Below are 27,824 nucleotides of genomic sequence, written 5' to 3'. Positions count from 1 at the left end.
CACCTTTGTGGAGGGCCCGGAATGCTCCCGCTGACTGGCCAGGATGTGTTATTGGACAACATCCCTTTTCTAGACTTTGTGCTGACCACTCTTCCATGTGTTCATGCCATTGATTTCTGTTGCTTTCTTGGCATTCAGAGGCACCTTAATTAGATTTGCAGACTGCCGTTTCTGCTTTTGACACAAAGTTATTTAAGGTGATTTTTGGCCATGACTAATCTTGTCTATTATATTCTCATTTTATCACTTAAGCTAAATTCTTGCATGGTTTAAAATCTTGTGAGAAGTGATTTTATCATAGATAAGCTATATTCTTTATATACTCAGGGTCAAACATGAGAAAACTATTACAAAAGGGATGTTTATGGGCAATACTTGTTGCTTTAGGAAAGATTTTGCTGTAAAAGAGTACAGAAAAATGTAAATGGCTTAATTTGTAGGGATACTAAGACAGTAGGTGGATTTTTTTGCTTTTGCTTTGATTTTTTAATGATGCATTATTTGTGATGGAAAAATAGTAATGACTTTTAACAATACAGTAAGTAACATTGAAAATACTGCATGGTCAGTGAGGGTAGGGAACCATATTGTATTTCTCTTTAAATTTTCCTGGTGCCTAGCACAGTCTCTTTTGCTTGATTTAAGTCTTCAAAAAGATATTTAGTGCTGACTGCTACTGTTATCAAGCTGTTTGGTTCTCCCTTTGTTCTTTTAGGAAGAAGATATAGAAATGGCTGTGATCTACCTTCAAAAATTACTCCGGGGCAGAGTTGTTCAGAACATGGTGTGTAGGGTCCAACCATTGGCCCTGTGTTTCTCCTTCAGGATAGATTTATAGGATGTGTTTGTGCTTGGTTCCCTGGGGTGCATTCCCTCTTGAACCCTGCTGCCCTATGGAACTTTACTCTTGAATTACTTACCCATGCCCATCTGCTGCTGTAGTTTGCAGAGTTGAGTGGCAGTGTCAGGGAGAGAAAGGGCCTGCCTGCTGTTTGCCACAGTTATAACCAAAGCAGTGTGAGACTAATGTCTTCCTTAGAATTGCTAAATCCAGCAACTTTCTTACCTGAATTTTGACTGTGAAGGCATCACAAGCCCAGGAGATTCCCTGATTTTCCACAAAGTCATAATACAATCACATTTGTATACAACTAGCCATACCTGATTAACAAGTGAAATAGCTATATAATAATAGCTACAGTTTTGAACCCCTTTTATGTGCTCACATTTTATATGCTTTGCTCTCTATCATCTCTTTTTTCTTTTTTTCCCTATCAATTACCCCATTTGCAAGTAATGTTAAGTTTGAGTGAGATCAGGTTAACTGCTAGCAAATTCAACTCCTGATGGTGAAGCCTTGGCTCCCCCAACCCACACCCCCGTCTGCCCCCGCCCCCACCCGGGGCTGTAACTCTTAGGATTTTCAGTCTAGCTGAGTGAGTCCAGGGAAGCAGCATTACTCTTTCCTCTCCTTTCAGTATTTCCCCAGGAGAAATGCCACAGTTAAGTTCAGACAGCAGATTGTGTATTACAAACCAGGGGCAGATCTCCTGCAAAAGAAAACATGGCCATGAAAAATACTCTTCCCAGTCTTCTTGGGGAAGGAGCACAAGAGATGAGGAAACGGTTCTAGTTTCCTAACATGACCCTATTGTTGTCAGCTGGCTTCAAGACGCATTTTAAGAAATTGAGTAAACAACTGACTGATAATTAAGCTCTTTCTCTACCTGAGCAGCTGGAGGTGTAGGGCAGAGGGCTGAACTCTAGCTCTGTGGAACACACCTGCCCTGTTGTCCCACAGGCAGCCCAGAACCCACTGTTCACAAGTGCCTCACAGGTCGCTGCGTGCCAGACCTAGCGCCTGGCACAAGGGATCTTAATTTGCAAGTCTCTCTTTGATGTAATCTGATATAGATGTTTGAAGGGAAAGAAAAGCGACTGGAATTGATCCAGGAGCTGCGCACCAGCCACGCACTGCAAGAAGATGACAGGCTGGTGCAGAAAGCCGAGAAGCAGGCGATCCTGGCCTTACAGCGGCAGAGGGACTTGCATGAGCACAAGGTTCTCTCCTCTTCCTTCTTGTTATGTTTTCTCCCTTCATTTTTATTATTGTACAAGCAACATTACAATAACAGTATGTGAAACATTCCCCACAATCCCATCACTCTAACACAGCATTTTTAAAAGTTGAACATGGTGTGCCCTCCCTGAATTGAATATTTTCTGTATTTGAAAAAAAAGAAAGTAAAAGAAAAAACTCTCACATTTGGAAAAGGTTGTCCCTCCCAGTTTGTCTTAAATATTTGATGACTCTACTATATTTCAGTGGGAATTCAGCAGGAAGAGTAAATAATAAAAGCAAGAAGAAGAAAAAAGTGAGAAATGAGAATTATTTTATTTTATTTTTGAGAGGGCATCTCTTATATTTATTGATCAAATGGTTGTTAACAACAATAAAATTCTGTATAGGGGGGGTCAATGCTCAATGCACAACCATTAATCCATCTCAAGCCTAATTCTCGTCAGTCTCCAATCTTCTGAAGCACAACGAACAAGTTCTTACATGGTGAACGAATTCTTACATAGTGAATAAGTTCTTACATGGTGAACAGTACAAGGGCATTCATCACAGAAACTTTCGGTTTTGATCATGCATTATGAACTATAAACAATCAGGTCAAATATGAATATTCATTTGATTTTTATACTTGATTTATATGTGGATCCCACATTTCTCCCTTTATTATTATTTTTTTTTTATTTTTAATAAAATGCTGAAGTGGTAGGTAGATGCAAGATAAAGGTAGAAAACATAGTTTAGTGTTATAAGAGAGCAATTGTAGATGATCAGGTGTGTGCCTGTAGACTATGTGCTAATCCAAGCTAGACAAGGGCAATAAAACATCCACGGATGCAGAAGCTTTCTCTCAAAACAGGGGGTGAGAATTATTTTAAGCATCAGCACTTATTTATGAGTTTTGGGACTGTACATAGCTCATGCTGGTTAAACTGCTTATTAAATATGCTAATATGCCATGATAGTCTGTGACCTCTAAGCTCCATGGCCTGTGACAACAGATAGTAATTGAGCTCTAACCCAGTAGCTGTAAATGGTTTCCTATTCTCTTCTGGGATTTGTCTATATAGACACAGTTTTTAAGGTTGTTGACTATTATGTAGGTACACTTCTGCTATCTCTCCCACTTTCTGTAAATCAATGTGAAAAAGAATCAATTTTCAGAGTTTAGTGTTATCAGAGAGTAAACTTAGAGCAAAGTTATTATGACCCACTTTTAGCAACACACATAACTCTTGTGCTGTGTGGAAATGAGCTCTTACATAAAAAGTAAGAGCTCAGAAATGAGCACAACTTTATCCCTTGTGCCTGACAGCAGGACTGCAGATGGTCGCTGCACTTGCAGGGCTGGTGTGGGGGAGAGGAAGAAAGCCAGAGGCTGTGAGACCGACAGAGGGACCAGAGAAAGAAGAGAGTGTGGGCCCTGGAGTCTCTGGACTGGAAAAGACCGGGCTGCACTTCTGGTTTAATAGGGAGCATAGTGCCCTGAAGTACCAGATCCTGGGATCTGGATGGGAAAACGCCCTCCTTGGCCCTTCAAGGTTTCTGTCAGAGACTTCAGCAGATGCACCAAAGCCAGTCCAGGGTTTCAACACATCTACCCATTTAGTAGATACATACTTGTATCACGTCAGCTAAGAGCTAAGGGAGGGGTTAATGGGAGAGCTGTCACTTCACCAAGGACTTGGCCTGCCTACCTTCAGCTGTGCTAGACACACCAACGGTGTGCAGGGGCCTGAGGGAGTGGGCACCTCTTGCGTCACCTATAGCGATGCTGAGCTTCTTTCCTCTTTCTCTTCTATTTTCTGTGGAAAACAGCCCCAAAAATGCACACTTCCCAAAGATGTATTGTACTACATGGCATGGCCACATCAGAATGACCTTCCTAAATATTTTAATCTAATTTTCAAATGAGATTAAGTATACCTGAGCATACCCAAATTTCTTGGTGAGGGAGGAGGCTAGACATGAACAGGTAATCATTTTGGGATTTTAAAGGTTGCATCTGCTCTGTAAGTGAGGGAGCTTGTGATCCCCGGAGACAAGGAGAAAATCCATTTGTGATCTCTGGGCTGAGTGACCACCATTTATAAATGTAAGGGAAGGGAGGCACTCAGTCACATGCTTTCTTCCCATGTCTCCTATTATATAAGTAAAGCTGAACTTGACAGTTGGAAAGTACGTGTGGCTCCGGGAATGGATAAGGATGAGGATGAGGGCTTAAGGCTAACAGCTGCCCTGGAGTGACAGTCTCACTCAGCAGCCGTCCCAACTTTGAGACTGCCTTTGTGCAGTGTCCTCCTCTCAGACACAAACCTGAGGGAAACTGAGTGCAAAGAGAGCTGTCAGTGTTACATTAGCAAGTGCCCGGGAGAAGAGCTCTTTTTCCTTATGCCTAAGGATGGGAGAAGGGAACAGATGAAGTTGCATAGGGTACAATCTTCTTAAAACACTTTTATTCTCCAAAGCCCGCACAGAGGGATCCACAACCAGACACTGTGATTTATTCCTGGCCAGAAGTCCAGGCCTCTATTTTACCTCAGTGATTACACAGACATGTAGGTTTTTCCTGCTCTGTTTCAAAGATAGTTCTTAATGACTCTGAAGTTTTTTAAAAGAGTAGGAAGTACCATGGCTTTCTACTTTTACGTTATTCAATATCTTAAAATTCCCCAAACTAGTATTAAAGGATCAAACATTAAAAAGTTAAAGGGTATCATGAGTGAATTTCTAGGACATTCTATTTTATTGAACTCCAATGTTATATTTGATTAAAAACCTTCACATTTCCCTTCATTTATGGAAAGACACAAACACTTTACCTTCTGGATAAAGTTGAAAGAAAAAACAACATTGATATGTGGATGCTAGCTGAAATGTTTTGCAAAATCCTCTCCAGGATTTGAGGTCTATAATCAATTCATTGACTGAGCAATGTACTTTCTCAGGTCTGGTTTGTATTGAAATTTTTATAGTAAGAACCCTCTGGATGCAGCCAGTCTAGAGATAAGATTCCTGATAAAAACTCAGTGCATTCTGAAACTGAAGTGGCTGTCAAGCATTCTGGGTAGCCCAGAATCCCTCTTTATCTCTTCAGGGGTAAGCATCTACCCCTTAGGAATCACCATCCTTCGTGGAATGTGTATCCTTAAAATATTATTACTTCTAAGGTGTTGCTGGTTGAAAACCATTTGGCTGGGCTGGAAGGAAGCGTGCTGGCAGATATGTTTGACTTTCTGTCCAAGGAGCTGGTGAGGCTACAGGAAGAGAGGAGGATCCACGCCTTCGCCATGCTGGCCGAGCGGCAGCGGCGGATGCGAGAGGCCCAAGAGAGCGGTCGGCGGCAGGTGGAGCAAAGGCGCCTCCAGGAGGAGGACCAGATATTTAAGGAGGCAAGTGGGGGCAGCCGATGTCTAGAAGCTGTTTGTGAGGAGCCGAGTCAAACCAAAGCAAACTCAGGATACGAAATGCATTTGTTGGTTGTTTTTCAGTGTATTCAGGAAATAGGTCTCGAGTTCCTGCTATATGCCAGGCACTGTGCAGAGGGACCGTGGGATACTTCGTAGAGGAAGAGCTAGACATGATCCCTTCTCCCCTACAGTTTAAATACTATATAACATACCGATACGTGTAAACTTGGAAAATGTAAAAAGTTTAATAGGAGAAGGAGATAAATAGGGCCCAGTGACACATTTTGAACAGGTTACTCTGTTGGAGGGAGAACAGAGTGGAAAGGAGGAGAAGCAGGTTCGGCCAGAGTGAGAAACAGGGAGAGGTCACTGTGGCTTCCAGTGTCCAGCTTCAGCACCGGGTAAGGTGGAGGCACTATTTTCCTAGGTGAGAGGGCTGAGAGTGGCGGAGGTTTGGGGCAGGGGTGGAATGAGGGATTTGGCTTACATTAAGTCTGAGATTGAAGCCGCTCTTTCAGAGGACGGATGTTCAAGATGCTGTTCCAGGTAATGGATACACAGGATGGAATTTAGAGGAGAGGTTCTGGCTAAAGTTAAACACTTGGGAGTTACAGTACCAGGTGGTCAATTAGAATTCTGACCAGAACACAGTGGGTATGAAATTCCCAAGTGACTGAGATGCAAATCCAGAGGAAATCGGAGGAGCCCTGGCACCCTCAGGAGCCTGGCACACCTCAGTCCGCAATGGGGGGGATTCGTGAGGCAAAGCTCTCCCGCGGGGGCTGTGCTGTGACCGGTACCGCCCCACAAACATACCCAGAGGTTCAGTTAGGGGTCTGACCCTCTAGGAGCGGCGAGGAGGGCGGCTGGGCTGGCGGGCTGCCCTGGGGGTGGCGCGGGAGACGGTGTGTGGGCAGCTGGCATGGCCAGAATGGACCAAGGCAAAGGCTGTGGGACTTTCCCCTAAGAAGAGAGAAAGAGCCACCCCAGAACTTCAAAAAATCCCCGTACAGGACGTCTGTCGGAACTGGCTATGTGGATACTCTTGAGCTCCTCAGTTAAAAAAAAAAAAAAAAAAGAATGCTACATCAATTTGGGGACCTCTTATTTAATCTGAGATTTTAAGGATTTACCTGATTTTCATAGAATTAGGGTTGATACATGACAAATACTTGGTGTGTGTGTGTTTAAAAACTTGAACTAAACAGATTGCCCTCCCCCTGTACAGCTTAAGTTTTCAGTTATATATTGTCAATTCAGTTTTTTAACTGGAGTGGCAGATCTTTTACAATGTGTAATAGCCTATAGTAATTCATATGCAAGCTTCCTACCATCCTGACAGGTTTTGCTCCAGAAAGAGTTACTGAGATTTAGAAATTGCTAGCAAACAAGAACTTACTCTCCTCTATCTAATATCACTAAGGAAAAACCAGCTGGGATGGAAAGAACCAACTGCTAGTGAGAATAAAAAGGAAAGAGACTGAGAAACCACTCACTATGCTCCAAATGCAGACAGGAAGAAGCTGTTAAAAGGCTTCTGGGAATGTATATTCTAAATGGGAATGACCCCAGGAAATGCCAGCCATGCCTCGGAAGGGCAAGAAAGGTTAAGGTGACCCTTCCAGCCTGATGTAAGGCTCATTTATGTAAGGAACGTATCCATCAACAGACCCCAGATTCAAATGCCATCCATCATTTAAATTCCCAGTCTCCCTTCATATGACCTTTTTAAAGATAAATACACTTGCACATAAATACACCAAAACACAGAAATGTATACATTAAGGAAATTTCCAGGAAATAATATATATTGAGAAACAGATACAGAAAGTCATAGACTCATATTTAAATGCATGTATACTTATGCACACAAATATGCAAAGATATAGTGACAAACGTACTCTAGTGTGCACAATATCAGCAAAGACATGGAGGAACACATACAGACATACATAGGGTTCCTTATTCACTCACACATGTACAAGCAAAGAGGTGTCCAGAAACTTACACATTTATAAAGAGATATGTAAAGTACATATACTGTATATAGAGAGTCCATATAATGTACACACAAGAACACATATTGCCAGAGGTGGACCACATTAAACTTCCCACCTCTGCACGTTAGGACTCATCTGTCTAATTGTGCCATATAGGTGCGACTTGCTTCCTGAATTAGTCTGTGGGCTCCCTAACAGACACAATAGACATGAGCGAATTTATTTTGGTTGCTTGCTTGCTTGGTTGATATTATATTAATCTGGTCATTGGGTTTCTCCCATAAGGAAGATACAGGAATTCAAGGTTATGGACTTGGTGTTTCACAGGTAGATGTATAGTAAACATTACTTAGCGCAAAACTATAAAGAAAAGACAGTATTTGTCATAAGATCATGAGAGTGGGAAGGGGCTGTGATCAGAAAGAGCCACAGCACCTGCTGGGATACCAGCAGTGGCCCTGTGAATACTGGCTTCACCCCAAATGATTATTGCTGTACATTTATGCACTTTGCACTTTTCTAAATGTGCATTCTATTTCACCATTTCAAGAAAGCTTTAAAAAGCAGCAGTCTGGGCTGATATGATAGTTCAAGAAATCCATCAGAGACCCAGGATCCTTTTAGCTTTCTGCCTGTCTGTCCCTAGGGCATGGCCTTCGTGGTTGTTTAAGATGACTTCCAGTTCTCCAGCATTATGTCCCCATGAAATGAGAAATGAATAGGGAAAAAAGCTAGGTCTTTCCCTTTAAGAGTCTTTTCTGGGATGCGCACAGAATTCTGCATGTGTTCCTTTGGCCAGAGCTGTGAGTACTAGGAAATGTAGTCTTTATTCTGGGCGCCTGTTGGGTCAGCTAAAATCCAAGGGCTCTGTTATAATAGTGAAAGGACATCGGGAAATGCCATAGTTAGGTGGCTGACCAAGTCACACTATTGGTAAGAAAAAAGCCAGGATCTAAAACAGTGCTATTGACTCTGAAGCCCATGATCTTTCTGCAGTGTTTTGTTGCCCCACCCCCCGACTAAGAACCATAATTCTAAAATGGGCTAGATGAGTGGGAGCTGCTCAGAATGGGTAGGCAGGTAGGTTAGACTGACAGTAAAGAAAAGGAATGATCAGTGAGGAACAAAATAGATGGGCTAAAAAAATGGTCAACTAATGTGCATTTCTTCACTTTATGATTTTTTAAAAACTTGATATAGTAGCATTCCTATTCCTAGTAACTCAGGTGGTTTTGTTTTTTGCAGGTGATTAAAGTTCACAAAGGTACTGTAACTTCCTATTTGGAAGACTTAATACTGAATACTGAAGAGAATACTGCAGACGAGCAAGCCAGGGCAGAAATTGAGAAGATGGCTGAGGAAATCAATGACATTGCTTATGAAATGGAAAGCCGGTGTGTACCAAGAAAAGACCCACTTGCTGTTTACTCATATGTATTTTTCAAGAACTTAAGATTTCACCCCTAGGGAAAAACAAATATGGATCTGGTACATCAGTGAACATTGTTTTATTAGCATAACTCTTTAGAAACCAACATGCCTATACCTGTATGACAGAAGCACTGGGAAGAGAATTTTCAGTTTTCCTCTGCAATCTGGATCACTTTCATACTATCACTTTTAGGATACCACAAAGTATGAAAGCAAAGTTTACAGTAGCATTGCTGTGGAGTAGTGTGTGCAACATTGCTTGGATTTTACCCCAGGGTTTTTGACTTCCATGTATGAATTGTATCTAACATTCCCTTCCTGGTCAGCAGGGTAAGTGAAAGACAGGGTTAAATCCAAACTTCCATGGAGTTAACCAAGTTCACAAGGAAAAGGCGATGGTGGGATTTGAGCAGTGGAGTTCCTTACACAGACAAGGAGGATCTAAGTATAAATCAGCTGCTCAAGTTAGACAACAAAGGAAATAGTTTAATTCATTTTTTACTTTTTAGTCGAACTCACCTTCAGTCAGAGGAAATTGTCGCTGAGTTGGTTTATAGTTTCCTAATCCCAGAGGTGCAAAAAGGCTTTGTCAAAGAAAAAGGTAAGCCAATGTAAATGCTTCACTTGGTAATTTTTTAAAAGATATAAACTGTTTTCAATACCCCACATGATTAAAACTAAGCAGAGGTCTGGTGCAAGTTCTGAAGGAGAATCACTAAGTTTTCTTTTTTCAGAGCTTGTCAAGTTCTCTTCATGCTGTCTGATTCCGGGATATATGCACCTCTAGTATATATATAGATTGATAGATGGGGTGCAGTTCTAGTCAGTTGAAGAGAGTATCAAAATCCAAACCTTCTTTAAGAGGAAGCTCCCACATTCCCAGTAGAGGTGTATTTTGTGATTTGATTTTTTAAAAAAACAGGAAGTTGAGATTATGCAAGATTTTCAAACCATAGCAGGCTTTTGGAGGTAGGGCATGGGCAGGGGGCTGGTGGAAAGCTGGGATGTTTGACGGGACTAAATCTGCCCACTGCTCTGCTTGTGCCACGAATCTCTTCTGTTTCTGCCAGCACTGCATCTTCACTTACATTTGTCAAAAGTGGCATGTTTTTGAAGATTGATGCTTTTAGTCAGTAGGGAAGGAGAAAAAAAAAAGTCTTAAAAAAAGAATATTCTAGAGCCATCAGACTGTTGGTGACAAACTTGATCTCATAGGAAGCAGTGCAACCAGAAGATCAATATTTAAGTGAAATAACAGCTTGGAAGGTCTCAGAGTTATGCAGGGAATTCTGGACAGGTTTAAGAGAAGTGTAGTGTTTCAGATCATTCAATCAGGGATAAAACAATGGTGGAGTCTAGTGCATTTGAAGAGAACAAAGAAATATCTTATTTTCCCACTGTCAATTGTGTTGTAATTTTTAAAACAATACCCTCTAGTGATAAGCTTTTAATTTGTTTCCAGTGTGTTTTCCTATAACTAGCAGTGCTGCAATCAATATATTTAATACACATGCTGGTCATGCTTCTGAGAGTAAATTCCTAGCAGTACAATGCTGGAAACGTTATGTGTATTTTACATTTGATAGATACTCCCAGATAACCCCACAAAAAGATTGTTCTAGTTCATACTCTCATCAGCAGTGTAAGATAGTGCCTATACCAACAAAATTTATTTTCAAATCACGTAACAAATATTTCTGTGTCACCTTACATTATAAAAGGAATCTTAGTCCTTTAAGAAAATATGCAACTCCTTTCTGCTTCTCCTAGGTCCAAAGGGAGGTCAGTTTGCTTCAGATCAGTTTTGCCTGAGGGAATTGAAGGAGGGGGCCAGATAGTGTGTTTAATAGTTACTAGTTTGTGGCTGTCTTCCCCAGCTTCTCCTGGCTTGGAAGGGAAGGAGCTGGAGGGGGGACTTGAGCTGAAGGAATCCAGCAGGCCTCGAATGGGGCAAGCTGGGCACATCCTTAGCCTCTTCTCTTTATATGTGTTCCAAATCAAGAAAGCCACATTGACAGGGAGCTCACACTAGGATCTTTTGTTCTCTGTTTAAATAAGCAAGCCATATGAATAATATGTACTCTTCACCCCAAATTAAGATAGTATTATATATAGACCATTTTGAGATATCTCATTGTTTTTAAAAGCTGACAAATTGGAAGGACCTTGAGGATACCTGTATATAGGTATAAAATAACAGTAAATACAAAATTTTAAATGTATGCTAAGTTACAGTCAATGTACTGAACATTTTAAAAATACCTATCTCAATTTCTTAAAACAGCTGTAGGTGTTCTCATTTTTCAGTTTAAGGAAATTAGTGCTTAGAGACATTGTATGACTTGCAGATTTGAACCACAGTCTTTGTAGCTCCAAAGTCTGCATTCTTCAACCATACTACTGTGAAGTGCTTTAGGTTGCTGTGTGATTTACCCTATATAAACTAGCTGACTCCTGAACAGCACAGATTCCACACTAATTCTTACTGTCTGTTACTAGCTGTCTAACTTTGGACAAATTATTTAATCTCTCAGTGTCTCAGTTTCCTCATCTGAAAATGGGGTATTAATAATCCTCTCTTTTAGGATTGTGGGGTGTTTTAGGTGAATAATTATATACCAACTGCTTAAAACAGTGGGTGGCACAAATTAAGGGAAAATGCTAATGGCTAACATCATGATGATGATTACCTCTTTCCAAGGGAAGGGAGTTGCTTAGCATCCTCAGCCCAAATAGTAAATAGTCTTAGAATATGGAACTAGAGCCACCTTCTACAGCCATGAGCTCAGAAACTCATGACCAATCAACAATACCCTCCATGAGGAATAAGGCTCAAAGAGAAGTATGAGACAAGATCTTTACCTTCAGGGCATTCACACGAAGTGCTCCAATGCTGAAAGGGTTTGTCCAAACGTGGTAATGGTACATGTGGACTGATGCAGTCAGAGGAGACTTCCTGGAGGAGCTGGGGCTTGGGTTGGGCTTTGCAGAAAGGGTAGGATTTGGAGCGCAGGAGACGCTGCTGAGGGTGAAATGGAGGCAAGCCTGGTGGGAGAAGCATGACCGGATTGAACCAGACCGTGGGAACAGGGGGCGTAGCAACAGTAAGCTTCGAGTTTGGTTTCCTTTAGATGGTGTCCTTCTGAAACAGAGAGGTCATTTATACTTAACCTAATTGGCCTTAAGCAAGAGAATATGTGTTTTGCAAAATTATTGCTTCTATAATACCACTCCTGAAAACCTTTGGAAATGCTTTTGTTCAGACTGTCGTAGTAAAACTCTCCTGTCGCTTTGGCACAGTGAGGAACGCCCAGCGGAAGCATATCCTTGCAGCGCACGAGGTCATCCACAGGCACACGGAAGCCATGGTCAGAAGGACGTTTGCTGAGAAACAGCCCAACGAAGTCTCAGACACTGACGATTTACTTGAGCAAGAAACTCAAGATGAGTGAAACAGCTCAGGTGAGTTTGATTTTTCATCTGGAAGCAAGTAGAGGAGGAAATGCAGTGCCGCACAGCTTTGTGCCACATGCTAGCTATTCTAATGGGAAAAGACTGTTTAAGAAAAGGAAGCACTCCCCTTTCAATGGGCACATTTCATTAGGTGTGGAGCCTACTAGTGAGTATGGCCTGTACCTTCCCCCTGGACGCTCCCAGGGTGGAGGTACTTCCTGCGCCCGTTTGGCCAGAGGGTGTGCTGGGAGAGGGAGGGCACCGAGTCCGAGTGTAGCGGGGTCTGAGCCTGGCCTTCAGGAGGCGTGGACATCAGCCCGCCCCTCCGCTAACTGCATGATCCTATACAAATCATCTCCCCGCACTGAGCCTTGCCCACGCACATGTGCCCGCGAGACCCTCTGCAGAGGATCTACGAGGACCTTAAGTTTCTGTCAAATAGGACCATGGAAGGAAGGTTGAGATGAGGGGGCAGTTCAGAAAAAGCCCAGAGAAAACTGATAAAGGACTCTAAAATGCCAAGCTGTGCCTCGAAGTTATAGTGGAAATTTTTTGTTTTTGATTAATAATGAAATTGCCTCTGAAATCACTGAATATATAAACCACGTATTTACACAGAATGTTATATACTATCTATATAATATAAATTCAAGGACCAAAGCATTTTGCCAGTCTTAATATTGTGATAAAAATTAGCCTTAATGTTGGGGTAGTCATTTTTCTTACATGCACTATAAATAAGATTAATAATTTATATAGCTTGAATTGAATACATCCTGTGTATAACACCTGTTCTGTGAAATCCACTGTGATCTGTGAAATCAAGCCAGAGGAGTGTTAAAATTATTTTCTCTTGTATGCTTAGTGAAAGTAAAATATACTTCATTAAAATATATGTAAAGCATACTGTAATTATAAAATATAGTTCCCAAAAAAAAAATCTAGTTACCTAGCTAACTATAGATATTCAGCATGGCAGATCAACCAATAAATTACTAAAGTATCTTCTTAATACTTTATTAAATGGTTGGAACATGATGCTTAGTTAGCCCCATACTACATATTGTTCCCTCTTCCCTCTCTCAGAGGAAAGGAGGGTAGGACAGATTTAATAATACTTAGGGAAAGGGAAAGTAGGTATGGACCACAGATTTAAAAAATAATTTTAATCAGCTTAAAGACAAAGGAGAGCTAATAAAATAGTGTGGAATTTCTGGGCGAAAATCTAGGAGAAGACAAATTCAGGTAACAGGGCCTGCCACTTAGAGCCACGTTTTTCTTTCTGAACATGCAAATTCTAGAAAATGTGGCAGAAAAGCTGAGCAATGCTTTCACCAGCTTTGCAAAACGTGGGGGACAAAAACTGGAGTCAATGTTGAGGCCCTGGTAAACTTCTGCATTTGGTTTGGGATTCCAACAGGCTATTAGAATTCATCATCCCTCACAAAGACCACAGTTTAGCTTCTAATTATCTATTTAATCCCCCAAATTACAATCCCAGAAATTGCATTAAGGAGACCCTTCATTCCTGTTGCCTCAAAGAACTTATCAGAAACAAAACTTAAATTATCTTTTGAAAATGTTGGCATAATCCTAGACTTCAATTTATTTTCACAATTTTTCACATACAATTTCTAGAACACAGTGAGGGATATCCAGGTTCATGCTGAGATACAACAACCTGAGCAAGCAGCAGCAGACGTTACAGATAATAGAAACAGACCTAAAGTGATCCTAAATATTGGAGTTATTAGACATAGATTTTAAAATAACTATGCTTACTGCTATGGATTTCTAACCTCCAGAACTATGAGGAAATAAATTTCTGTTGTGTAAGCACCCAGTCTATATTGTTACAGCAACCCAATGTAAGACAGATTTTGGTACCAGGAGAGAAGAGCTGCTGTAACAAATAGCTCAGCATGTGGAAGTGGCTTTGGAACTAGATGATGGGTAGATCTGGGAAGAGTTTTGAGGTGCCTGCTAGAAATACAGATGATAAGGGCAATTCTGGTGAGGTCTCAGACAGAAATGTGAAATGTGTTACTGGAAACTGGAGGACATAGCAAGCAAGCAGCCTTCTACAAGCCAAGAAGAGAGTCCTCTGTCTAAAACTGACCTTGCTGGTATCTTGATCTTGGACTTGAAAAATAGAACTATGGGAAAATAACTTTCTGTTGTTTAAGCTACCCAGTCTATGGTATTTGATTGTGGAAGCATGCGCTAAAACACCGTGTTCAAAGAAATGAGTGAATATTGAAATTTTCAAGAGCACTAGAAATGACAAAAATGCTATAGCAAATTTGAAGAAAATAGGAATTCTAGAATTTAAAAATACAGTAGTAGTGAACACAAGAAACTTAGTGAATGGATTTAAGAGCAAGATACATACAGGTCAAGAGAAAACTAGTAAATTAGAAGATAGGTCAGAAGAATTTATCTAGAATTACAGAGAGAAAGAGATAGAAACTACAGAAGAGAAGAAAGGATAGACAAGATAACTTAATCTTTAGGAAGGAACAAAGGAGTAATAGGCATGTACCATGTTTCAAGCAATTTGGCTGCTAAAAGAAGAAATGTGGGAAATCATATGAAATATGTATTTTCTAAAACCAATGAAAGGCTCAATGTTTAAGAAGACTTATTAACCCCAAGCAGAAAACATAAAATCTATACACAGGTACATTTTAATATGACTGCTGAAAAGAAAAGAAAAGAAAAAATCATTAAAGCATTCAGAGAAAAATGAAGAATTACCTTCAGAAGAGCAATCCTTAAGCTGAGAGTTGACTTCTCACCAGAAACAAAGCCAGAAAACAATGGAATGATATGTTCAATATGCTGAAATAGTAGAATAGAATGGATTCTATACTATGTACATATATCCTTCAAGAGGACATTGAAAGACACTTTCAGATCAACAAAACTGAGAAGATTTGTCACTAGGAGATGCCACTACAAGAAATGCCAAAGGGTGTTTTTCAAACCGAAGGAAAATTATCCCGGTTAGAAGGTTGAAGGTAAATGAGGGATTAATATGTGGATAAAAACTTATTGACTGCATAAAACAATAATAAAGAACAGCACCAATAGCAGGAGTACAACTATACAACAAAAATGGAAGATAAGTCAGAAAGAGCACAAGTGGATTGAATTTTCCTAAGTCACTTGCATTGTTTAGGAGGAAGATAAAAGTGTCACTTAACATTATCTTTGATAATTCAAGAGGAGTAACCCTCTAGGGTTACTCCTGAAGGATAGTAAAAGATGTGGCATCTAAACTAATGGAAGAAAATGGAATAAGTAAAATACACTCAATACAGGAAGAAGATAGGAAGGAGAGAAAAGGGAAATAAATAAAACCAACAGCACTGAATAAAATGGGAGGTGTTTTTCACTGCATCTTCATTAACTGGGTTATGTGTAAATAGAATGCTCAAAGTCAAGGCAGGGTTTGTCAGACTGAATTTTGAAAAACTCAATTATGTGCTGTTTATAAGAGATACATGGACATTCTAAAAATACAGAATGGTTACAAATTAAGGGATAAAAAAAGCATGACAACACCATCCACAGGAAAATGCTGTAACTATATTAACATCACACAAAGACAATTTTAAGGCAGCAAGTGCGACTAGAGAGAAAGAGGGACACTTCACAAAGATAAAGGTTTAATTCATTGGAAAGGTATAGTGAGTCACAGTTTAAATATATCTAATGATGTGGCCTCAACCTATAGGAAGCAAAATTTAATAGAACTGCAGGAGGAATAGACAAACCCAAAATAATACTAAGAAATATTAATGTCTATGAGGAACTTATGGAGCAAGCAGAGGGGAAAAAAGCAGTAAAAAATGGGAGGTTTAAGATACATAGTTAAGAAACCTGATGTAACAGGCACTTGTAGAATATTATACCTAAAAACTATAGGATGCATGTTATTCTCAAGCACCCACGAAGCAAAACTGACTACATACTGGGTCACAAAGTAAATGCCAACCATTTCAGACGGTTGAGATCAAGTAAGGTGTGTTCGCTGATAAAAATGCAATGAAACTAGAAATCAATGACAAGATAATTCTAACGTTTGGAAATTAAGAAATATAGGGTATAAACAATCTGTTCATTAAAGAAAGAATCAGAATAGAAATCAGAAAATACCGTGAACTGAAAAATGATGAAAGTGCTGTGTATTTAATAACCTTTTGGACTGCTGCTAATGTGGCTCTTGGGTAGAAATTTGTAGTCTTATGGGCATTTATTTGAAAAGAAAAGATGGAGATAAGGGTAAGCATCCTGTTCAAGAAATTAGAAAAAGAATGGCAAGTTGGATGCAAAAAATTTAAAGGAAGAAAATAGTAAAATAAAAATAGAAATTAATAAAACAAAATAGGCATGTTTTCTGAGTGTATGAAGGATGCAGTAGGTAGCTGCAACAATTAGAGAAAATAATGTGTATATTATAAACATCATAGTTTTAAAGACATTGGAGAGCTGTGGAAATAAAAGGGACTAGCTAAACTGAAATAGAGGAAAGAGTTCTTCCTGAGGGATCTGGGATCACGGGCCATTTTCTTCCCTTGGGAGCGCTGGCCGGGTCTGGGTCCAAGCTCAGACTCCGGCTTGCGAAGGCAGAGGGACTTCCCTAAGGGAAGCGGACACCGGCAAAGCTTTACAATTTTAACTCTGTGTGGGCTCGTATGATGGACTGGAATCTAAAGGATCCCAAACATAAAGACAAATTTCCCTACAGAATTTCAGCTTTTGGATTTGGGTAAATAATCCTTTTAGTGTGGAAACAAAAATGGAAATATGTTTGAATCTTTCATGTCTTACTTAGCTGTGTCAGTGGGGATCTTCACACAGTATCAGGGATTTAATTTCTTGTCCCATGAATTAATTTTTGTCAGAAATAGGTGAATGTTCTGACTTGTCCTACCACACTGATGTTTGGTGGTTTAGCAATGGTAACATTCTAGTGTGATTTTTTTTTACTTCAGAATCAACACTGAGATTTTTTCTGAGTAAGGAAACTACCATTAACCACTGTTATGGAATACTGAATGGCTTTGGAAATTAGTTTTGCTGCAGACTTGGTAATATTTTTTAATGAATCCAACCTAAAATTACAAGGCAAACCGGAACCTATGTGCAGAACTTAAATTATGGTGAAGCCATTTCAGTGGCAACTAGTGTTGTCTGAATCACAAGTATTGGTGAGCTGGTTTATATACTCCCTCTGCTGTCGAAAGTTAAAACAAGAAGCAAGATTTCAATTCCCACACGTACTTGTAGTGAATTTATTTTCTAAGCTTAAACTACACTTCCAGGAGTATTTTTTTGATCTGAAAACAAATGCAAAGGAAATTTCCATATTTCAAAGTCTGTTTACCTGTGCGATGGAGGCCTAATGTTCATTTGGAAGTGATTAATCTGCATTGTAATGACACGCTAAAAAGCAAATAATCAAGGAAAGAGTCTAGTGGAATTCTAAAATGCCTTCCAAGCAATAAATGTGCACAATTAAAAGCATAGGCTCATAGATTGATAACAATATTGGCAGCACCTAACTGTGTAAAGGCCATTTTCAAAGCTGAGGTGGGGGAATGCCTCACCATTACCAGATGCACATTTGCAATTGATTTAGATTATTTGAGCCCCACTTAAGCAAAATGCTATCTCTTTAATAAGAGTCCAGTTCTTCTCATTAGTCAAGTTGTTACAAAAACTATAGTCAATTATTATTGCTATATTTTGAATTTTATCAAGAAATATTTTATGAAAATTTTTCTCTCTTTGTTATTTGAGTACAAAATATCTGTGATTTTGTCTTTTGGCACACAAAGCCTAATATCAGGCCCTTTGCAGACAGTTTGTCAATTCCTATTCTACGGCAGCTAAAATTAATGAAGTAGAACTAAATACAGCAACATGGGTGAGTCTCAAAAATATAATAAGCATCTAAAAAAACCAAACCCCCCAAAAATCCACAGAATGAGTCTATTTATATAAAGTTCAGAATCAGCACCAAACTATGGTGTTTAGGAACAGCGACTCAGGAGGCAGAGATGTAAAGAAAAGTAAAGACGCGATTACTGTAAAAATCAAATAAAAATCAGAATAGTGGCTACTTTTAGAGGGCAGGGGAGGGCTGTCATTGGGAAAGAGCAGGTGGGAGTTTATGGGGTTTCCTGACCTGGGTGGTATTTATACAGACGAATACCTCACCTTGATTCATTAAGCTGCACCTTGGTTTTCTGTACTTTCCTAAAGGTTTTATATTCCATAAATAACAGTTAGAAATAAGTATGTGTATATAAAAAACATGTATATACATGCATTTTGCCTGCAGTATACACAGAATATTTCTGGGAATATCAACAAGAAATTGGGAAGTAGCTCTTGCTAAGCATGGAAACAGGGACTGGAAGTCAAACTGGGGGAAAGAGACTTAGTTTTCTCATATTTACATCCTTTTGTAGTTTGAACTTTTTTATGCAGTACACATACTAAGCTTTCAATTATAACTCAGTTAATGTAAAGGGTGTTTTTTTAAGTGCTAGAATTTGGAAATGGAGACACTGCAAGTTAAACATTTGGGCCATGGGGCTCATAAGTGGCAGAGCTGGGATATGTCTGGGGCTGTCTGATCAGGGCTCTGTATAATTATATCACAGTAATTTTTTGGATGTATTGATCACATTATGACTGTTTCTAAAAAGATGACATAACCAGAAACATTTGTGTTGTTTTTTTACAGATTATAATCTTTTTTTAAAAAGACGCTGTACAAGTCATCATAAAGAATTTCGTAGTCTGTGCTTCTCCCAAGACGTACATCTCTTGTGGCTTGTCACTTTATCATGAGACTTATTCTTTAAACTTCTGATAACTTAAAATGACTCATTAATAGCTATCAGTGAAGGATCTTTATTCTCATTGGTGTTTCCTAGATGCTCTACTTCAAGAGAAAATTTTCTCATGTTTCATTTCAATGTTTTGTTAACTAGAAGGGTATTGGCTACTGAATCAAACAAAAAGAAATGTTACTGAGTGTTTCTTTAAATAGTTTTGGTTTGCTATTCATAGTGCATTGGAATTACCTATTAAAATTAAAATATGCATTCTCCATGACCTAGCATTTCATCTCCTAGATGTATACTCAGTAGAAATGAGTATGTACACCAGCTGGCATGATAAGAAAGTTCACGGCAGTACAATTAATGATAAACCCCTTAACTGGAAACCCAAATGCCATCAACATTGGGATAGGAAACTAAACTATATATCCATATCCATAAAATGACACATCAACTCACCATTGGACTACAGATCTAAAAGTTATGTTCACTGGACAGCCATGGAGAGGGTGCTATTGGAGAGCAATCTGCCCATCCTGTGTGTTGACAAACATCAGGGTTGAATGGTTCCCTCCTCATTTAAAGATCAGTAAATAGGAAAAACAATAAATAAAGAAATAACTTCAAAAAGCCAACATGGGACCCATGTAAAGAATTTACAGAAGAAAATGTATGTCACTCTGAAAACAGAATAAAAGCCTATCTAAGACAATATATCTTGCTAAAGTAATCAAGAAAAACTTCTGAAACTATCTGCTTGGTATTTTTAATAAGAGGAGGCAAAAATAAATGGCCTCTTGGGAAACAAGCAGGGAATAAGGACAACAGCCAAAACACAGACAGATGCAGCTGTAAAGAAAGGAAAGCTGGCTAAGATGAAAAAATCCTAAGATGACTGCTATCCATTTGGATGCAGTCCAAAGAGCAGACACACCACAGGGGAGAATAAAGCAGGCAATGCTGCTGACAAACTTACTAAATCATCCAGCGGGGGCTGGGTGGGTTAGGGCAAAGAGCACCCTGACAAAGGGTAGTAGCTCTGGTTGACCAGTTCCATAGGCAATAGGAATTGTTAAAGAAGAAACCAAAACAAACAAAATAGAAACAGTGATAAAAGTTTTAATAAAGGGTTTTTCTGAGTTGTAAAAACACTTGATCATACAAATTTTAAAGGGCCTGCCTTTACCTAGGACAACTAGGGTTGGGTTAACTTTCCCCCTGACAATCACTGACAAACAGAAAAGAACTGCAGAGGTTAAGAAGGCAACTGGATTTTGTTTGAACTTTTACACTAACCTGAACTAGGGAAAGTTATATTATTCACAAGTAAAAAAAATCAGGAACACAAAATGAAAAGAAGTTAGGCATGATGGAATAGAAGGTGGGAAGGGAATGCTAAACAGCAGGGAACAGCAGACTTTTCTGTTAAAGAGCCAGACAGTAACTATTTTAGGGTTTGTAGGCCAGATAGTCTCTGTTGCAACCTACTTTGCCATTATAGGTTGAAAGCAGCAGTGAATAACATAAATTGAATGAATGTGGCTGTGTTCTAATAAAACTTTATTTGCAAGAGCTGGAAGTCTGCTGGATTTGGCCCATGAACTGTAGTTTGCCTATCCCTGATATATAGCAATAAACTAAAGTTAAAATCAATATCAACTTTGTAAAAGGATTTAACGTGGCTTCTAATAAAGAACATGTAAGGAAATTTAAAATAGAGTATTTTCTAAAAAACTCTTAATTCTCAAGCAATCTTCTAAAGCTAAACTTTGTATTTAGACAGAATATATAAGGTATTGCAGAATTCTCATTAGCTAATTGAAGCTCATTGGGAGAGGAAAACTTTCCTGATACTAGCAACATTCTACTTAGAAGGGCTTTAGTTATAATACCCAAACTTTTAATAACTTTTGCTCTTGAAAATAAAACTCCTTAAGTGATGGGCAAAACTAATGTTTAAAGCCACGTGATCGTGCCAACCGGAGCCGAATAGTGGATGTCAGTCTCCAACCAGTCAGTTTCTAACCAGTCAGATGAGTTTCTCCATCTGACTTGGGGAAAAGTAAGAGAAAATATGGATGTGCTGTCATCCCTCCTCTCCCACAAATGGGGAAGGGAGAGGAATAATGCCCCACGTTCTGCAGAATCTTGAAGTGTTGACAAGAAGGGCTCCTCCTCTACCAGACAGCACAGCAGCAGCAGGAAACCTGAATATCATGAAGAACTTTCCAGAAACGTTAACTAAAAAAACTGAAGAAGGAGGCATAGGTGCCAAATGTTGAGAAAGGAAGGCAAGGGCTGCAAAATTCTCAACCATGGCACACGTTAAAATCATTGAGTACATTAAAACACTGGTTCTTGGGCCTCTTCCAGACCAATGAAGACAGAATCTTCAGAAGAGCAGCCAGGCAAGGGTGATTGGTTTTTTTTCTTAAACTTCCTAAGTGATCTAATTTGCATTCAAGGTTTAGAATTCAAGGAGAAACTTTTCCCAAGTAAACTGTCCCTCCTCAACTATTTACTATTTATAAAGACTTACCATGGAAGACATGTCTCCAGTCTAGATTTTAGTGGTATTTTATTTCTAAAGCGCCAAGGATTCCAAAGACAAAAAAAAAGTTGAGGGAGGAAACACTGCTACTGAACACAATCCTAATGCCTCTGCTTGCTCCGCCACGGCAGCGTCACATGTGATTGTACTGCTTGCGTGCTCACCTCTCTAGGCAGCTGGCCTGCTACCTCCGAGGGGAGGGTTAGAGCTGTCTTTTAGAGTTCACTTGTTTTTATTCCTGGTGTCTTGCACAGTCTTTGGCACATGGTAATCTTTCAATAAAGTATTTATTGAATGAAATTCTACAGACTTAGTTTTGTAAAAGCAAATGTTTGTGTGGTTTTGGAGAACATTTATGATGTCTTGGTATTTTATGGTCTGCAATGAGTTTTCAAGAGCAAAATTCTAATTTATAATACTCATTTCTAGCAAGTAAAGATTTAACTCTTTGTGAGTCAACTGGTGAGTGTTACGAAGGAACCACATATAGGCAAACCTCGGAGACATTGTGGGTCTGGTTCCAGACCACCACAATAAAGTGAAGATCACAATAAAGTGAGTCAAATGAATTCTTTGGTTTTCCAGTGCATATAAAAGTTATGTTTACACTATACTATAGTCCATTAAGTGTTCAATAGCATTACATCTTTAAAAAACAATGTATATACTTGAATTTAAAAGTACTTTATTGCTAAAAAATGCTAACCACCATCTAAAATTCCAGCAAATCATAATCCCTGAGCACAGATGACCATAATAAGTATAACAACAATTAAAAAGTTTTAAATATTGTAAAAACTACCAAAATATGACATGAAGTGAGCAAATGCTGCTGGGATAATGGAGCCAATAGACCTGCTTGATTCACCATAAACCTCAGTCTATAAAAATATGCAGTATCTGCAAAGTGAAATAAAGCAAGTGCAATAATGTAAGTCATAAAGGGAGGGAGGGCCTTCTGTACTACATCCTGAAAAGAGTTTATCCCACTTATTCCTGCACGAACATATTCTATGACTTAAAAAACTGCTGACAGAAGTCTTAGAGAAGATGCAGAAATGTTCTCACTGTTTTATTTCTTGTAAGGCTTAAAGATGTTATATTAAAACATAACTATAATGTCAGCTTCCAATTATGACATTGGAAAGAAGAGGTCAGCAATTACCTACTAAAAAAGGAAGTAACTGGACAAAATTGTCAAAACATCCATTTTAAGGCACTAGAAATCTACCAGACGTGGGCAACAAATTGAAAACCTAGCAGCTTTGCTGTCAGAAGGGGAAGACTTGATTTAGGATGGAAAGGTGGGGAGAAATCTTGTGACTTTGAATGGTAAAGGTAGCAAACTCCAAAATGGACAGGGAAAAGCCACAACTTCGTTAGCCCAAAAATGTAGTCCAGGTTGGTGTGAACAGCAGACCAACCAGAAGTGTAGTGGGGAGATCCTAAAAGGATTGAGACAAGTTTTCCATACATCCCTGGCTGACTGGGAATACTAAAAATTAACCCAGACAAGGGAAGGAATTGAGAAATAAAACCCAGATGAGACAAATAGAAAATGGATAGTAAAATAGTATGCCTAACCTTAACTATAACATACATTAAATATTAGTGGATTAAATATTGCAAATAAAAGTCACAGACTGTCAAGATAGTAAAAAGATGAAACCCAACCATATAATGCTTGTAAGAGACACACACCTTTAAATATAAAAATGGAAAGAAGGAAAGTAAATACATGGAAAAAGATATACCAGGAAAATATTTAACATAAGGAAACTAGAGTGGCTTTATTAATATATCGGGCAAAGAAAAATTCAAGGCAAAGGAGTATTGCCAGAGATAAAGGAGGGTGCTTCATAATGATAAAAGAATCAATTCACCAGGAAAACTGAACAATCCTATTTATGCCACTAACAATGAGCTTTAAATAATTGAAGCAAAACTGATAGAAGTAAAGGAAGAAATACACTAATCTAAAATCATAGAGATTTAGCACTTTCCTCTCAAAAGCTGATAGAATGATTAAGTAAGAAATCAATTATAGAAGATTTGAACAACACTACCCATCTTGACCTAATACTAATCAGAACTGTACAATACATAATCTTTTCAAGTATACATAGAACATTTCCCAAGATACACCATATTCTAGGCCATAAACAAGTCTCAGTAAATTTCAGAAGAATGAAATCTTATGAAATATGTTCTCTGGAGAGAGAAATAATTAAGTTGGAAATCAAGGGCAAAAAAGAAGAAAATCCCTAAACATATGAAGATTAAACAATACATTTCTAAATAAACTTTGGGTCAAAGAAGAAATCACAATGGAAATTAGAAAATAGATAAACCTGAATAATTGAGAAAACACAACGTTGATACTAAAACAGTATCAACAAATCTAAATATTTAAGAATAAATGTAATAAAAGGCATGCAAGACCTATGCATTGAAAACTGCAAAACACCATCAAAAAAATAAATGACCTAAGTAAATGGAGATGTATAGTATGTTCATGTACTGGACACAGAACATTAGAATATTATGATGTTGATTCTTCCCAAGTTGATCCACAGATTCAATACATTCAAAATAACACAGGCTTTAATTACAAAGTTGATTTTAAAATTTATATGGGAAAGTAGAGGGCTTAGAAAAAGCCAGAACAATTTTGAGCACAGTTTAATGGCTAGTGCCACCTGATTTCAAGACTTGTTATAAAGTTGATTTTAAGACTTGCTATAAAGATAGTATGACATTGGCATAAGGGTAGATAAATAGCTAAATATGCAGAATAGGGGGCCCAGACCTAAGCCCATACAAATACAGATAATTGAATTTTAACCTAAGCTGCCAGCACTATGTAATGAGAAAAAGAAAGTCTTCAAAAAAATGGTGCTGGAACACATGAATAAATGAAAGGGGAGAATCTTGACACCTACATCACACCAAACAGAAAAATTAGTTTGGGATGGATCTCAGAATTAAGTTAAAAGCTTAAACTAAAGCTCCTAGAAGAAAACATGGGAGAAGGTCTTCATCATGACTTACCTGCACAGGACCCACAAAATACTAATCATAAAATAAATAGACTGATGGATGCCTACAGCTCCCTCTGAGGAGAGGTCATTCACCAATATGACCAATGTGGACACAAAGCCTAATGCAAAAAGGTCTTGGGCTTCTGGAATGGGCTTTTCTTATTTTATTGATCACTTTTCTCAAAAAGAAAGCTTCACAACAGGCTACCTCTATCATCTTGTGCAGAGAAGGGAACTGAGACATACACAAAGAAGTTAAGCAATGATTATTGGTGAGTTCAGAAAAATGGCAGAGTGAGCAGCTCCAAACTCCTGTCTCTCCACAGCAACACTGAGAAACAAGCAACGGTTATAAAAACCAACTTTGCCTGAACTCTTGAAAAGATTCAAGGACTCACAGCAACCAGAAAATGCTGAACCAAGAAAAAGTCAACTTAAAAATCGCAGGAAGGCTCTGTGACATTTTTGCTTGCTCTTGCCACACTCCCGCCTAGATCAGCAGCAGCCTTTGAGGACTGCAGCCTGTACTCCTGGTGTGGGACTCTGGTCGCTGGTTCTGGGAGAATTAGAGCAGAAATCATTGTGTTTGTCCTGAACTGTCTGGGAACTAACACAAAGTTCTGTCTCTGTTTCACCAAACTGGGAAGCTACGCAGGGGAAATAGTGACAAGTATCGCTCAAAAACATTGTAAGGCAAAGAAAGAATCTGCAGCTTCCTGGGAGCAAAAGATTAAGGCTGAGACATAGAATAGACTGCCTAGGGCCAGGGAGGAAAAGCCAGGGAGAGTTCTTTGAGAAATTAGGGCAATTCAAAGGCATCTGTGTCTACTTTTGAAATTTAGAAGGCAACATGTATGCCCAGGACAGGACATATGTTTTGAAAAGACCTGAGAATATCCTAAGCTTTCGCCACTGGCTGATCTCTAGGCTCAGTGCAAGAAGGAAGTGAGGGCTAATGGGGAGTGTCAAATGGTATTAAAGGAGTGCCCTAGGACAGAGCCACTTCATAAAGAGTAGGAGAGGTAGGGTTTTTGTTTGTTTTGTTTAGCTTCTGAAATTCAAGGCAATCTCTGTCAACATACTAACTGAACACAAGTTAAGCCTTCAACAAGTAAGCAAACTCTGGGGAAAAGGAAGTGCCTGACTTCTAGACCTGACACATTATAATATTTGAAAATCCAATTTTCAACAAAAAAATAACCCCACAAAACATCAAAGAAACAAGAAAGTATGATTCATTCAAAGGAAAAAAATGGGCTGATAAAACTGTCCATGAGGAAGCAAAGACATTGGACTTGCCAGACAAAAACTTTAAAACAGCTATTTTAAATATACTCAAAGAATGAAAGGAGACCAAGCATAAGAACAAAAGAAAACTAGGAACACAATGTCTGAACAAAATGAGACTATCAATAAAGAGATGGTAATTATAAAAAGGAACCAAATAGAAATTATGGAGCTATGAAATACAATAGCTGGAATGAGGAATTCAATAGAGGGTTCCACAGCACATTTGAGCAGGCAAAAGAAAGAATTAGTGAACTTAAAGACAGGACAGTCTAGGAGCAGAAAGAAAAAGGAATGATGTGAACAAAGACTTAGGGACCTGTAGGATACCGTCAAGCAGCCAACGTGCACATTATGGGAGTTTCAGAACAAGGAGAGAGAGAAAGGGCAGAAAGTATCTGGTTGAAAACATCCCAAATGTGATCAGTGATGTGAACATCTTGGATGTTCAATAAACTATAATCAGGATACCTCAAAAGGTATCTATAATGAGACACTTTATAGTCAAATTGGCAAAGGCAAAGAGAAGTTTGGTAGTTTCTCAAGAAGTTTAACATAGAACCAGCATATGGCACCACAATTCCACTTCTATTTATGTTTCCTTTTGAATTGAAAGCAAGGACTCAAACAGATATTTGAATACCAGTGTTCATAGCTGCATTATTCACCAAAATTATTCTCCAAAAGTAGAAATAACCTAAGTATCCATCAACAAATGAGTGGATAAACAAAATGTACTATATACATAAAATGGAATATTTATTCAACCACATTTATTCAACTTCATTCAAAGGAATGAAGTTATGAGACATATTACAACATGGATGAACCTTGAAAACATTATGCTAAATTAAATAAGTCAGACCAAAGGACAAATATAAGGTTCTACATAGATGAATTATCTAGAATAGGTAAATTAATAGAAGCAGAGAGTAGATTAAAGGTTACAGAGGCTAGAAGAAGGGGGCAATAGGTAGGTGTTTAATACGCACAGCATTTCTGGGGTGATAAAAGGGTTCTGGAAGTGGATAGTACTGGTAGTTGTATAACATTGTGAATATAATTAATGCCACTGATTTGTACACTTAAAATGTACAAATGGCCAATTCTGTATGTCCAAATAAAGTATATCTATATAAAATATAGATATATAGAACCCTAGTAAAAAATTTCAAGAACAGATAAATTATCCTGCATAAATATGTTAAAATAAAATCAAGAAATTAAAGTAAAACAAATAAAAAAGAACCTGGCAATTTTAAACTTAAATACTTAAATGAAGACTCTTAAATACTTGAATGAAGTTACTGAATTTCTACTCGAGGAATTAGTATTACCTCTCATTTTACAGAGACAGAATAAATCTAAGCAAGTGGCTTGGTGAGGCTGACTGGCTAAACAACCTTAACAGTTGTAAATATTTAGATCAGGGTTTGGTTATCTATCTACCTATGGAAGAGGCATAATATTCCCAAGAGATGATCCAATTCACAAGCTAGAGGTATGTATGCATCTGACCCCTAAATTTACATTTTATTCAAGAGTCTCTGATATAATATTGTGGAGTAAAGGAACAGATACAGCTGTTGAGAAAGGTAATTGTAATATTAATATTTCTAGAAAGAGGCATAGTTCTATTATCAGACTCCAGATTCTACCTTCTTTTCCTCAGTCCCTCTATCCCTGTTATACATTACAGTGATTTATTTGTATA

The 27,824-nt window shown here is 38.5% G+C and overlaps 1 protein-coding gene across 2 annotated transcripts in view; it reads left to right on the top strand.

The window, feature by feature from the left end:
• The window catches only part of CFAP91 (cilia and flagella associated protein 91), a 70,645-nt gene extending 48,486 nt beyond the window's left edge, over nucleotides 1–22,159 (top strand). Inside the window, exons 11-17 of one of the 2 annotated variants that reach the window (XM_073231589.1) lie at nucleotides 716–784; nucleotides 1,915–2,061; nucleotides 5,248–5,469; nucleotides 8,733–8,881; nucleotides 9,428–9,519; nucleotides 12,219–12,380; nucleotides 19,132–22,159. In XM_073231589.1, coding sequence (XP_073087690.1) covers nucleotides 716–784; nucleotides 1,915–2,061; nucleotides 5,248–5,469; nucleotides 8,733–8,881; nucleotides 9,428–9,519; nucleotides 12,219–12,370 — 831 coding nt within the window. In that variant the 3' untranslated portion in view covers nucleotides 12,371–12,380; nucleotides 19,132–22,159. The remainder of the gene's footprint in view (nucleotides 1–715; nucleotides 785–1,914; nucleotides 2,062–5,247; nucleotides 5,470–8,732; nucleotides 8,882–9,427; nucleotides 9,520–12,218; nucleotides 12,381–19,131) is intronic. The other variant, XM_073231588.1, reaches the window with a different exon arrangement.
• The last annotated feature ends 5,665 nt before the right edge of the window (nucleotides 22,160–27,824 follow it).

The sequence above is a fragment of the Manis javanica genome, chromosome 3 (assembly GCF_040802235.1).
Source record: "Manis javanica isolate MJ-LG chromosome 3, MJ_LKY, whole genome shotgun sequence".
NCBI classification, from domain to species: domain Eukaryota; kingdom Metazoa; phylum Chordata; class Mammalia; order Pholidota; family Manidae; genus Manis; species Manis javanica.
The sequence above is the reverse complement of the archived record's forward strand: the minus strand, read 5'-3'. Positions and strand labels throughout refer to the sequence as shown.